Here is a 12,812-nt window from a genome sequence, read left to right as displayed (position 1 = left end):
TGGTCCCTCAGAGTCCACATTGAGAGCGGAGTGCCTGGTGAGCCCTGGAAATTGGCCCCCACTGATCCTACCTGGATTCAGATCTGGGGCCTGCCTGGCTCCCTGACAGCGCTTTTGCCCCAGAACCTGCCCCCAGGGCCATCTCACTGCTTCCTTTTACATCTTCTTTGCCCCACCCCTGTCTTCTGTCCCTGATCATTCACTGCACCCGACCCCTACCCCTTGTCTTGGCCTCTAAGGCCACTTGTGTCCCTTCCTGGAGCCAAAGGCTCCAGGGACCCAGTGGCAGATCTGCTGCCCAGCAAGGCCTGGGATTTGGCTTCTGGCTTGAGGGTATGGACGTGTCAGCTCCTCCCCGCTTACTCTATCTCATTTCAAGGAGGGAGGTAATATCAGCCTTGGCTGGGAGATGGTAGTGGTCATCTGGCATCAGTGTAGAGGAGATTAAAACATTTGGAGACTTCTTGGTCTAAGCAGGGAATATCCATTTTGAAAAAGAAAGTGTTGAGGCAGGTAACAATGAACCCATCTGTGAGTGATGGTTAGCTGTGTCATCTTCCATACTTACCACTCCGAGCCTCAGTTTCCTCATCTGTGAACAAGGGAATAATATTATTCACCCATAAAGTTGTTGTGAGGATTAAATAAGATTATGTTTAAAGTTCCTAGCACAATCCCTGGTATATAGTACACACTCAGTAAACACGTGCCCCCTTTCTCTTCACCAAGCCCAGTAGTGCTGGGTGAGAAGTGAGGATGTGCTGGCTTGTCCACTTGGATACAGGAATTGTGTTCTGGGGCTACAACAGGGCCCCTGAGTCAATCCACTCTTTTCTCTAGGCCTCACGCTAGCAATCAAAGCCCTGCTTCCTTAACCTAACAAGCAATGGAGTTTCACAGTGAAAGGGCAGCTGTCAGGACTTTCTAGTGTGTTTGCTAATTGCTCTTATCAGATGTATACAGGGCTAATTGTTATTTCTAGACTCACAGCTATTTCCATATAGATACTCCAGGCACAGGGAACCATGAGAGTTGTAATTTGGAGGCTGCTATCATTGCTATCAATCAACATTATTCTGAAGGCCCTAACCAGTGCAATAAGATAAGAAAAATAAATAAGGGACATAAACATGAGAAGAAAAGAGGCAAAATCTTCAAGAATTACAAATGACATGACTGTTTACTTAGGAAATTTAAGAGAATCAACTGAAAAACTATTAGAACCAATGAGAGAATTCAGTAAGCTAGTAGAATATATGTTAAGTATAGAAAAATCCAAACCATTTCTACACAACTAAAACAACCAATTGGAAAATACAGAGACAAAAGATCCAATTCACAATAGAAACAACATTACAAAATACCCAGGAATAAACTTAATAAGAAATTTACATGAAGAAAACAATGGAACTTTACTGACAGACTTCAAAATCAGGCCTGAATAAATATAAAAGCCTATCATGTTCCTGAATTGGAAAGTTCAATAGAATACTGTAAAGATGTCAGTTCTACCCTAAATAATCTATACACTGAATGTAATTCAAATAAAAAGTCTAATTCCTTCCCCTACCAACGTGACAAGTTGATTCTAAAGTTTGAGGAAAAGTAAATATATGAGAATAGCTTAGAACTTTTTTCAAAAGAAGACTAATAGGAGGAGCTTGCCTTGCCAGGTTTCAAAATGTTCAATAAGGCTTCTGCAATGAAAACAGTGTGGTTTTGGTGCAAATGAACACAAAAATTTATTGAAGGTAATTGAGTCCAGAATAAACTTGGGTATTTGTGAGAACTGAGTATATATAATAAGGTTTTTTTTGTTTCTTCTTCTCCTTCTTCTCCTCCTCCTCCCCAAAGGCCCCTGGTACATAGTTGTATATTCTAGTTGTAGGTCCTTCTGGTTGTGCTACGTGGGACGCAGCCTCAGCATGGCTTGATGAGCAGTGCCAGGTCCGCACCCAGGATCTGAACCGGTGAAACACTGGGCCACTGAAGCAGAGCATGCAAACTTAACCACTCGGCCACGGGGCTGGCCCCTAATAACATGTTTTAAAGCAACAGGAAAGTGTAAACAATTCAATAAACGGACTTGGGATAATGGGCTTTCCATTGGAAAGAAATAAAGTTAAATTCTACTTCATGCTATATATAAAGAAATCCAGATGGATTAAAGATCTAATATAAAATGAAAATCATACAAATAGAAAAAATATAGGAAGCATTTTTATAATTATGGAATGGACAAAGCCTTCTTAAAGCATGATATCAAATCCAGAAGCCATAAAGGAATATGTTACTTGACTAAGTAAAAATTAAATATTTCATTAGATCAAAGTATACCATAAACAAAGTTAAAAGACAAAAAACAGCCTGGAAAAAGTGTTGCAACATATATAACAGACAAAGGGTGAATATCCATAATATATAAAGAGCTCCTCTAAATAAATAAGAAGAAAGACAATCTCACAGAAAAATGGGCAAAGGACATAATAAATAAGCAATTCACAGATAAAATACAAATGGCCAATAAACAAGTGAAAAGATTTTCAACTTCATTAAAAATCAAGGAAATGAAAAGGATTTCAGGAGCCAAGGGTCCCAGGGCAGCTCTGAGGGGATGACAGGAGAGATTGTGGTTTTCGCCTTCCCACAGTGAGACTCTGCTTCTGATGGGTGAGATGAACTTCTTTCTCTTTTGAGATAGGACCTACCTCTGCCCCAGGAATGGGTGCGGGCTCTAGCTCCCTCTTTCCTTTGGGACGCACTACTTCCTCATTGTGTGCAGTCTGGGAGTGGAAGCAGGAGCCTTGGGAATTCCAGAGACCTTAGACTGAAAGAAGATTTGTGGGGTCAGTCTCCTCATTTTCTGCCCCCAGACAGGACCATCTTCTCTTCTCTCATCACATCGGCCCCTCAGAGCTCTCTCCCGGACCGTGACAGTCTATCCTGGTGTCTAGCCTCAACTCTGGCTGCTTCAGTGTTGGCTCTGCTTTCCTTGGGAAGGACTTCTCTCTGGAGGTTTGGTCCCATACTCCAGCACCCTGATTTCAGGACCTGCACAGGTGGCTGAGCTGAACGGGCTGTGGCTGAGTATTCAAACAGATCGGGGCCAGGGGAATCTCTGTCTCTCTGGAGACTGGCAGTCAGAGCTGGTTCACCATCTGCTGCTGAGCTCTGCCCAGCGCTGGGCTGCACTAAGCCAGTAGCAGTCCTGACTGGGGATGGAAATCCTTGGGGCCAATGTCTGCCATGCTCCAGTCTAGGGTAAGACTCTGGTGACCCCAGGGAGAAGGAAAAGCATTGTTCACACTCTTGGGAGCCCCAGTGTGGTGGATGAGGGGACCTCTCCCTGCACCAACATCAGGACTGGCCATCTTCCGTCCACTTCTGCTCGTGTAAGCTAGACTTGTCTTCCCAACGTCGGTTCCCAAGACTGAGACTACCACTTCCAGGCCTTCCAAGTCTCCCTCCATTGGCATGGAAGACATTGAAGAACATCTGCCAAGGAACTGGGCCCAAGCATAGCTGCACTGAGGCCCTGAGGCCCAATGACCGTATGTCAAAGAAGGGTTTGAGAGGTCTAGGGTTAATCAGGATGGGCTTCCTGGGGGAGAACAGGCAGCTCCTTGGCTGTGGATGAGGGAGGAGAACCGGCCAGAGCTGTGGAGGGTGTGTGGTGGCGGCCCCAGGTTGGGAGGTCTAAGCCTGTTCTGGTTGGCTGGCTCTCTGGGAAATCCAGGGAGTTTCCAAGCCGAGAGCTTGGTGGGGGGGGTCTGGTGGGGAGGGACACAGCTAGAGTCCTGCTGGGTGGGGAGGGCAGGCTTCTCCCGTCTTCCCTAATCCCTCCTGCTACAGGAAGCACGGCTGTGGAGGTGGGGAGGGGCAATGACGGGTGTGTGTGTGTGTGTGTGTGTGTTCACTGGCATCAGTGTCTGTGTAAGTCCCCAGGTACCTGTGTGTGAGTATTCACATTTCTGTTCTCATGCTCACATGTGCCACGGTGGGTGTGCATTAATTCTGTGGAGCTATAATGTGATGCTGGGTCTGGATCTGGGATCCAGAATCTGTGTCTCGGTGTGTGTGAGCATCTGTGTACTTGTGACAACACTAAGGTCTGACACCATGTGCACGGGTATCCGTGTTTATGTGGGTCTGAGTAACTGTGTGTGTACAAATGTCTGCGAGTCTGTGTGTGCGTGTGTTTCTGTGAATGACTGGGGGTCTTAAGGGCTCTGAGTGCCTGTGAGTGACTTTGCACACATGAGTGTCTGTGTGTGTGTCACTGTGTACGCAGGTGTCTGTGTCTGTGCATGTGTCTATGAGTCGTTCTGTGTGTACACAGGAACCGTGGCTCTGTGTTTACATGTCTGTGGATCTCCCTTCCTTAAGAGCAACTCTGCTGAATTCCTGTCACCACCTTTCCCATCAAGCAGTTCCATCTCCTCTGCCCCTCCTCCCTGTGCCCTCCTCCCCTGTCCTCTCCGTGAGGTTGAGGGCTCACCCTTTGGAGGCTCTCAGACTCCCTGGCCCCAGTAAAACCTCATGGCTCTGTTGATCATGACTAATGGTGCCCAGACTAGGGTGGAGGCTGTAGGGGGCACCCTCTCCAGGCTGGCACCCACCAGAACCTCCTCCACCCCATTCCTCCCCCACCCCTCACCCTGCACCCCCTCCACACAGCTCACCCCTCCCTCTTCAGGAAGCAGCCTCCTTCTGAGACTTTGGGGAGACAGGGAAGTCATGGCCTGAGCCCCCAGGGGGCCTACTCTGGGCTCGAGGACCCTGACTTCTAGAGCTGCCCTTGACCTAAGGCCCAAGTCAAGGTGAACCCAGAGAGTGGGATCGACAGCCCTGCTCCCACCTTCTCCATTTCCCTAACAAGTGCCCCTTGTCCACCCTGCCAGGTTTCTCTTTGAAAAATTTGACTTGGGGGCTCTTCCCTGGGCCCTCTGGCTGCCACAGTTGCCTCTGGGGCTGCTGCTGGTCAGAAGGAGTGGGGAGGCAAACAGGGCCACTCCCAGGCCGCCCTCCCAGGAAGACAGCAGTAGGGGAAAACAGTAGGAGTTGGCTCAGAAATCTGGGCCTATCTCTGAGCCTAAGGTGACACTGGCCCAGAGAGGTCAAGATGTTGTCTCAAGGTCACATAGCACTCCGCTCACAGTAGTCTGGAAAGGGGCTTCGAGGGCAGCATGTCCAACTTCCCTCCAGGAGCAAAAACCTCCTTATGCTTCTGATACATTCATTCATACAATTGTCACTGTGCCGGGCCCTGTGCTAGGCACTGGGGACACAGCTGCATCAGGCAGACTGTGCTCTAGTTGGTTCTGGCCTCACTGATCTTCTCTAGCAATGGGGAGCAAACTACCAGAGAAGTTCTTGAGTCCCAGCAGCACACATTCAGCTGGTAGGACACCCAGAGGCTCCCGCTGTCTTCCTGGGAGCCATGGGCGAAGGTGTGTGGGTGTCTGGGCAGGGAGGGCACAGACCCCAGTCCCAGCAGTGCCCCATCCACCTGCCTGGGGCTGGAGTGTGAGTGCAGGAGGGCCTGGGGGCCTGGGCTGCCTGCACAAGCCAGCCCAGGGACAGGCCCTTTCTCCCAAAGCTGGCCCAGGCCGTGCAGCTTTATTGGCCAGCTAATGATGGTGATTAGGACAAGTGCCACCTGCCTCCTGTCAGCCCTCCCACCTGCTGAGGAAGACGGTTTCTGAGCACCTGGGGGAGGCCTGTCCCCTGAGCTCTGCCAGGGCACCCACCACAGCTGACCCCTCAACCCTCAGGCCAGATTTTGTCCACCTCCTCCCCTGAGGAGGCAAGGCCAGCCCAGTGCTCATCCCCTGCGACTGCTGTGTGACTTCAGCCCACACCTGGCCATCTCTGAGCAGGACTGAGGGGGAAGTGGGGAAGTATGAAGAGGAGCTGAGAACAGTGGGTAGGGGCATGTGCCCCCTGAGAAGCACCCCTCTCCCCTGACGTCCCAAGCCAGGGCTGGACTGGGAACTCAACCAGGGTCCAGAAGAAAGCAGTAGCAGAGGGCCCTCCTTGCAGATGGGGCTGAGGCTGCTCTTTAGGAACCCACTGCATTGTGGGTAAGCCAGTGGGGGAGTCCCACCATGTGGGGCCAGCCCACTCCCAATGGGGGGCGGGTGTGGCCTGAGGCCTTGGGGGGTCCTCATATGGATCTGGGTGGGAGCCATGATTTATGACTGTGCTTCATGAGTGAGGAATGCCAGCCTGGGGGACTGGGGTGGGGGCGGAACCACCGGCCTGACACTCCTCACTCTGCTGGGTGTCTGGCATGTCCTGTCAGGATCCCCTATCCCCTGGGGACAGCCATGTTCTCCCCCATGTGGCAGTCTCATCCCATCTATGTCTCCCCCTGCCCCCCTTCCCTCACCCCTCCAGCTCTGGGAGTACTGAGTGAAGGCGCAGCCCAGGGGGAATCCAGAATTCAATCCTTTCTGGTTTTCTCTCTTCACAACTCAGCCCCGTTTTTACTGGGCATGAGGGTGATTGTAAATATCTCTTTTTTTTTATCCCACTGCAGCAGGAGGAAACTGGATGAATCTCTTGGAAATTGCCATCTAGGTGAACTCAAGACTTACACGCCACTGTTCACAACGAGAGAGATCTAGGATTGATACAAAGATGAACTTCCAGCCTAGAAGGGATGTTGAGCTCCCAGAATGGATGATGGGTGTGGTATCGTCCTTCCCCACCCTCATCTTGCCATAAATGAAGATTCTGGAGTTCACGAGGGCAGGGAGACAGAGGAGGGATGGAGGTGAGGTGGGGAGGCAGGACAATCCAGAGTGTTGTCTGGTCCTGGACTCTGAAGGCCATGCCAATTTTGAACGTGTTCCTGGGAGTCTCACTTGCACCCTTCTTGCTGCAGGCTGCCATTTTGGGTGAGGGTCCATCTTTCTGGGGCCCTGCAAGGGTCAGCCTGCCTCCCCTGGTCTGGTGGGACTGGTTTTTCCAGCTGGAGGAAGGGTCGGCAGGAGCTGGCAGGGGCAGAGGGTTTTATGTAAATGCCCAGGGAGTGCTCTGGGAACGGGAGGCCGGTTTTCCTGAAGACACGCAGGGACTGGCAGCTCCCAATTAGCCGGGCCGGGTGATGTCAGCGCTGCTTTCCCGGGTGGCTGCGCCCACTCCGATTGGTCTTGGCAAGGGTTCCTAGCCATTACCTTCTCCCTTGGGTGGGAGTGGTGCCAAGGGGGCCACCATACAGGACAGAGGCCAAGTCCCCTCCCACTGTGCTCCCCAACCTGGGGCCTGAACCCTGTTGTGGACCAGCCCTGGAAAGTGCCATGAAAATCCATCGCAAACTGTACTGAAAAAGACTTTAATGTGGCTAATATTGGAACCCTCCCCCAACCCAGAGAGGCTGAGGAGACCTCAGTATGCTGGGCTGGTCCCAGAGGCTGTTACCATGGCAACTGCTGGTAGGCCCTGCTCCCCAGGCCACCTCAATCCTGAGTTTCAATAAATACAGTGCAAAGGGGTCTGGTCACCCACCAAGTGGGGGAGATAAAGACCCGCGGTGCCAGAGAGGGCCTGTTGTATTGTCTGTGAGCTCACGCAAGTGCACTGTCAAGCATACACGCCTAGGATCATGTGCATGACACACGCTCCCTCTCAGACATCCTCACATGACATACCATCCTCACATATGCACATATATATGTACACACACACACACATTTTTCTCAGACACACCGGATTGAGCACACACACACCTTCCTTACAGACACACATGAGGTCATGTATACATGTGGCTTTCTCACAATGTTTGGCTTGGAGCCTGGGTGTCCCCTCCTGGCTTCTGAGGTGGGTCTTCCTAGTCTTGGCCAGATTATGCCCTGGTCTAGGGGGTAGGTGTGGTGATGTTCTCCGGGCTGACCCTGCAGGAGGCCGTGGTGTTGGAGTGGGCCCAGGAGGGGAAGGTATACAGGTTGAAGATGGGGAAGCTCCAGCTGTTGATGGCCAGCGTGATAACCAGCACCCCGATGATGTTGAGCAGGAAACCTGCCCTGGCCTGGTGTGAGGAAAGGCAGTTTGGGTGAGCAGGTGCTGAGCTGGGCCGGGACCCATCCCTTAGGTGTTTAGGAGATCTCTCGCTAGCAAAACTCTCCCTAGGAAGTCTTCCCTTGTGTCTAACCTGCAGCACTAGGCAATGCCCCTGCCCTTGCTTTACTCCCAGTGCTAACAGAGAAAAGGGAAACTCCTCATGAGCTTCCGGGGCCCTGGGTCTTGTTCTCTCTGAGTCCATCTCCCTGGGTGCGAGTGCCTGGCAACTTAGAGCCTTCCCAAAATTTCTCACCCCTCTTCTCCCTCTCACATGGCCCAGGACTGGCAGGACCTGAAGATGCTCCAACTGGGCGTCATGTCCCTACTTCCCCTGCTGTTCCCCACCCCGACAGGGTCCACTCTCAACTCTGAGAATCTCAGTGGCTTTAAGCTACTTTGTGTCCACCAAGATGGGAAGACAGAGGAGGGAGTGCTGAGGGCCCCCCTGCCACTCACCATGTCAGTCACTTTGAGGCCTCCGAAAGAGAAGACAATGGCGTTGGGCGGGGTGGCCACAGGCAGCATGAAGGCCAGGGAGGTGGCCAGAGTGCAGGGGATCATGACATAGAGAGGGTGGACACAGATGGCCTGAGCCTGGGTGGGGAGACAGAGGGGTAGAGCTGACCTCAGTCCCCATCCCAGAGGGGAAGTCGTGGCCTCCAAGCCCCTTCTCTGAGGGACAACCTCTGCAATACACACTCTGGCTGTGAACCCACCACTTCTGCCAGAAAGGCACTGGGCGACCTGGGAAGGGCCCCTTGACCTCTCTGGAGGGGATGAGTGTGTGGCTCTGCCCTTTGGGGCGTGGTGAGGGGAGGGGCCCATAAAACGGATCTCAAAGGGGCTCTGGGGTGTCATCAAAGGCTGCGGGAATGCGCCTGGGGTGGAAGGGGCTGGGGACGCTCCCGGGAGCAATTTCACCCCATCACCTCAGGAATGACCAGAACAGGGACTGGTCTGGGGTGGGGGGTGAGCCCCATCAGGATACTCAAGGGATGATGTCACCAGGGATAGGGTGAGTCAGGGGCCAAAGGGCCTTGGGGCCCATGGGGGCTGAAAAGCCTGGGGAAGGGTGAAAGCTCAGGGGTCCACTCCTGGAAACAAGAGGAGGTGCAGACAGGTCACCGTGACCTGCAGGCGGGACCCCTGGGTGGGGGTGGATAGGAGGGCTGCCTGGGGGAGATATGTCTGCAGGGCCAGCTCACCATGGAGGCCAGGATGGGTAGGAAGAGTGTGTTGGTGGCCACATTGCTGGTGCACTCAGTGAAGGTGGCAACCAGGAGGCAGAGGATGAAGGCAATGGCAGGAGGCGGCACGTTCTGCAGTGGAGTCAGCTTGTTTCCCAGCCACTGTGACAGGCCCGATTGCTGTGGGCGGAGGAGGGTGGTGTTGAGAGGCTGGGCTGCCTGGGTCGGTCCCCTGCTGAGGCTCTGGGAGGGTCCTGCTCCTTCCCAGACCTCTCTAGAGTCTTCAGAGCCAAGGCAGCTTGAGAGGGAAGATAAGACTCAGCTTGAACCAAGAGGTCCCCTCTCTTCCTCTTGAAGGACAGTTGGGTGTGGGGAGAAGGGTCAAGTGAGAAGCTAGGAGAGGGGGCCAAAGGACCTTCTTGAGAAACCTGGGGCTTGGTGGGAGTAAAGATCTTTGACCCCATTTACTCCTGCTCTCCCGACCTCTCTTGGGAGGTTCCTGGCCAACCTTATCCCTCTCCCTGGCCCCTCCAGCCCAGCAGGCTGAGGCAGATGGGACCTCGCTCTTGGCAAGGGGTGGGGTCAGGGTAGAGGCTGGGAAGAGGCAGACAGGAGGATGGTGACAGTCCACAGGGTCAGAAGAGCGCCAAGGTCTTGCCCTGCCCACGTCTGTGATGCCAGACGGTGAGCCTGAGGGAGCTGCGACTTTATCTCATAAAGTACTGCCCACCCAGCACCCAGCACAGTACTTGACACAGTCGGTGAACACTTGATGGATGAACCAACCTTGGACCCAAGAGGCCCTAGCACCAATCCCTGACCCAAGAAGTTGCCTCCTATCTGTGCAGTGAATGAGCTTAGCAGAACACTGACGCCGAGGGGTGCAGGTTCAGGGATTCCCCTGTTGGATGGAGGCTCTGTGGAGTCTCCCAGCGCCTGGCTGCGTGTGATGATGGCGCCCCCTTGTGGCCACAGCAGGTAGACTGTGTCAACCCAACGCCAGCTACTCGCAGGGGCTAAAGCTATTGCGTTCTCCGGCTCGGGGTGAGGGGGTGGAGAGGGGTAGGGTGGTTGGTCCCTGAGAATAGTCCCTGCCCAACAGAGAAGGCTGCCTTCCCTTTGGCTTTGAGAACCCGACTGCGGAGACGTCCCTGTGGTTTGTGTTTCCTTCCCCTCCCTCACACGAGGCTCTACTCTAGCTGCTGCAAAGGCTCTACTCACCAGGGGGCGCCCAATTGGGGAGCAGGTCTCCCCTGTGTGGGACAGAAGAAGGGCTCCTCTTTCCTTGCCTCGGGGTCTCCCTCAAACAGGCTGGGGAGGGGTGGGGTTCTCTCACCTCACTGCCCTTGGCCAGGGCATAGCCACCTCCCAGCAGAAACACGACATTCCAGGGCAACTTCTCATGTACTGTCTTCCAGTCGAGGATGGCAGGAGGGGCCTTCAGCCTCCCCGGTTCTCCTACTCCCCAAGCAGAAGAGGATGAGTCACCAAGAGCCAACAGGCTTTCCCTCCCCTCCACTTGGCGCTTCTCTGCATGGGTCCCTATCAGAGCTTGATGCATGTGGGAGCCGGACCTTCATTCTGCAACATCCTGACTTTGTCCCTGAGTCCCTGTGCCCTTGGTAAGTCACCCCAACCTCTCTGGGCTTTGTCTACTCCTGCCAAGTGTGGTTGAAGGTACATTCTGTGCTGGGAGGCAGGGGCTGCCTAGGGGCCCTTCCCTGCCCCAGTCCAGGTACTTACTTGGATCCTGAGTCAGCCCTGGGATCTTGGAAGGCACGATGAACAGAACTATGCCGATGAAGATGGCCACTGTCCCATCAGACACCATGCTGTGGGCAAGGCGGGGGAGATGAGGGGGGTGGGGAGGGCAGGCTTAGTGGCTCAAGGCTGCTCAGGGTCACAGAGTGGAGGGTGGTGGAGAGGAGCCCTTCCCACAGATGGACCAACCCCCACTCCTGGCAAGTTCCCCTACCCCCAGTGTAACCTGTTCTGCTCTGGGGGCTCTGCTCCCTTCCCTCCTCCCTCAGCCCACTGAGCCCCAGAAGTATTCCCCCTCTCCCCAGAATGCTCACCTTTCCCCATGTTCGTTGGAAAAAGCCAGGTTGCCCCAGCCAAGAAAAAAGCCCGGCTCCCGGGTGAACCAGAGAATCACCAAGGTGAGAAAGAGCACGGTGATAGCCTTTTCTGCAAAGGTCATGGGGCCCAGCAGCCTGTGTTCCAGTTGGATGACGCGGTAGGCTGCCTGCTCTTTCTCCCCCTCCTGACTCCCAATGCCAAAGTTCTTCCGGAAGCTGCAGGCAGAGAGGCGGGGGCAGCTACTGAGGGCCCGCACCAGGCAGGGGAGCGAGGGGCTCTGAGTGGCTGTGATGGAAAGACTGAAGCCTGTGGAGGCCACCTCAAGGTTGCTACAGTGGGATCTCCTAAGATCCTGGAAGAAGGGCGGAAGACTCTCGGAGGTTATGGCTCTTATTTAGCAGAGGTAAGGCTGGGGCTGGAGGGCCAAGTTTCCCCATGCTCGGCCCTGCTGCACCTGCCCCATTGGCCCCTTGTGGCTCCAGGGCTTCCCTTGTGCTGAGTCCTTCCTTGTCCAGAGTGAGGACCTAGAGGCCCAGACCCCATGCCTCCTCTGTCCCTGACTCCAACAGTCTTTCAGGAAACCCTTCCCCTCCCTCTCCTCCCCGTTTCTGGGCATCCCTACCCACATCGTCCTCAGAGGCACAAGAGTCTGCAGCCCACTTCTGTGTGCCACTTGCTTAACTCGTGTTGACTTTTAACTTTGCACTTAGGCAAATCTCAATTCCCCTGCTGGACTGTGAGTTCCTCAAGGACAAGGACCATGCTTCACACATCTTTGAATCCCCTGTGGTGCCTGGCACTGTGCTGATCTCTTTGACTACCACCTTGCCTTGTACCAGCCCTCAACCTCAATCCAGCCTCCTTGCACCCACCCAAGCGATTTTCCCAAAGTACAGCAACAATGCTTAAAAACTTTCAATAGCTCCCCACTGTCTGGACAGGAAGGGCCACTAACAAATCATACCGTAATACCCCTCATATCACCACTCTAATCCTGTACTCATAGCAGACATCACTAATCAATCCCAGACTCAGTTCTAACTGAGCCCTATCTCACGTGATCTTCAACTTAGACCTGTAGTGACTACCAATAATCCAGGGTTGCAAGTAAGAATAAAACCTATTTACTACTCTTGGCCTCAAGGACAAGGTCCAAACTCTTTATGCGGCACCCAAGATCCTCCATAATCTTCCCCTGCCTACTTCTCCAACTTCATTTCCTGATACTCCTTTTTGCTCTTTATGCTTCAACCACGCAGGACTAGAGTTCCCCCAAATACATGTTTTTTCTTGCCCCTGTGCCTTTGTACAAGCTGTTCCTGGAATGCCTTTACCCAACTCTCTACCTGGCTGACTTCTAGATCCACAAGATTCAGTTCAGGCATCATCTCCTCCAGGGCCCTTCTGGAATCTCCACTCTCCTGGGCCATGCTCACAGTAGCTGGGCTTCCGTCTCTCATGGCCGCCACCATATCATCACCC

At 53.5% G+C, this 12,812-nt stretch overlaps 1 protein-coding gene across 12 annotated transcripts in view; it reads right to left on the bottom strand.

Annotated features, from left to right (window-relative positions):
- Window positions 1–1,161: 1,161 nt before the first annotated feature.
- SLC13A2 (solute carrier family 13 member 2) overlaps window positions 1,162–12,812 on the bottom strand; it is a 77,073-nt gene continuing 65,422 nt past the window's right edge. For 8 of the 12 annotated variants that reach the window (XM_070227696.1, XM_070227697.1, XM_070227701.1 and 5 more), the window contains 6 exons: window positions 11,327–11,545; window positions 10,995–11,083; window positions 10,588–10,709; window positions 9,270–9,431; window positions 8,521–8,658; window positions 7,324–8,032 (listed from right to left, as the gene is read on the bottom strand). In XM_070227696.1, the coding sequence (XP_070083797.1) occupies window positions 7,862–8,032; window positions 8,521–8,658; window positions 9,270–9,431; window positions 10,588–10,709; window positions 10,995–11,083; window positions 11,327–11,545 (901 nt within the window). In that variant the 3' untranslated portion in view covers window positions 7,324–7,861. Of the gene's footprint in view, window positions 2,828–7,323; window positions 8,033–8,520; window positions 8,659–9,269; window positions 9,432–10,587; window positions 10,710–10,994; window positions 11,084–11,326; window positions 11,546–12,812 lie in introns of those variants that run through there. The other 4 variants (XR_011423379.1, XR_011423380.1, XM_070227698.1 and 1 more) reach the window with 2 other exon arrangements.

This window comes from Equus caballus, chromosome 11, assembly GCF_041296265.1.
Source record: "Equus caballus isolate H_3958 breed thoroughbred chromosome 11, TB-T2T, whole genome shotgun sequence".
Classification (NCBI taxonomy): Eukaryota; Metazoa; Chordata; class Mammalia; order Perissodactyla; family Equidae; genus Equus; species Equus caballus.
This window is presented reverse-complemented; position numbering and strand designations above follow the sequence as displayed.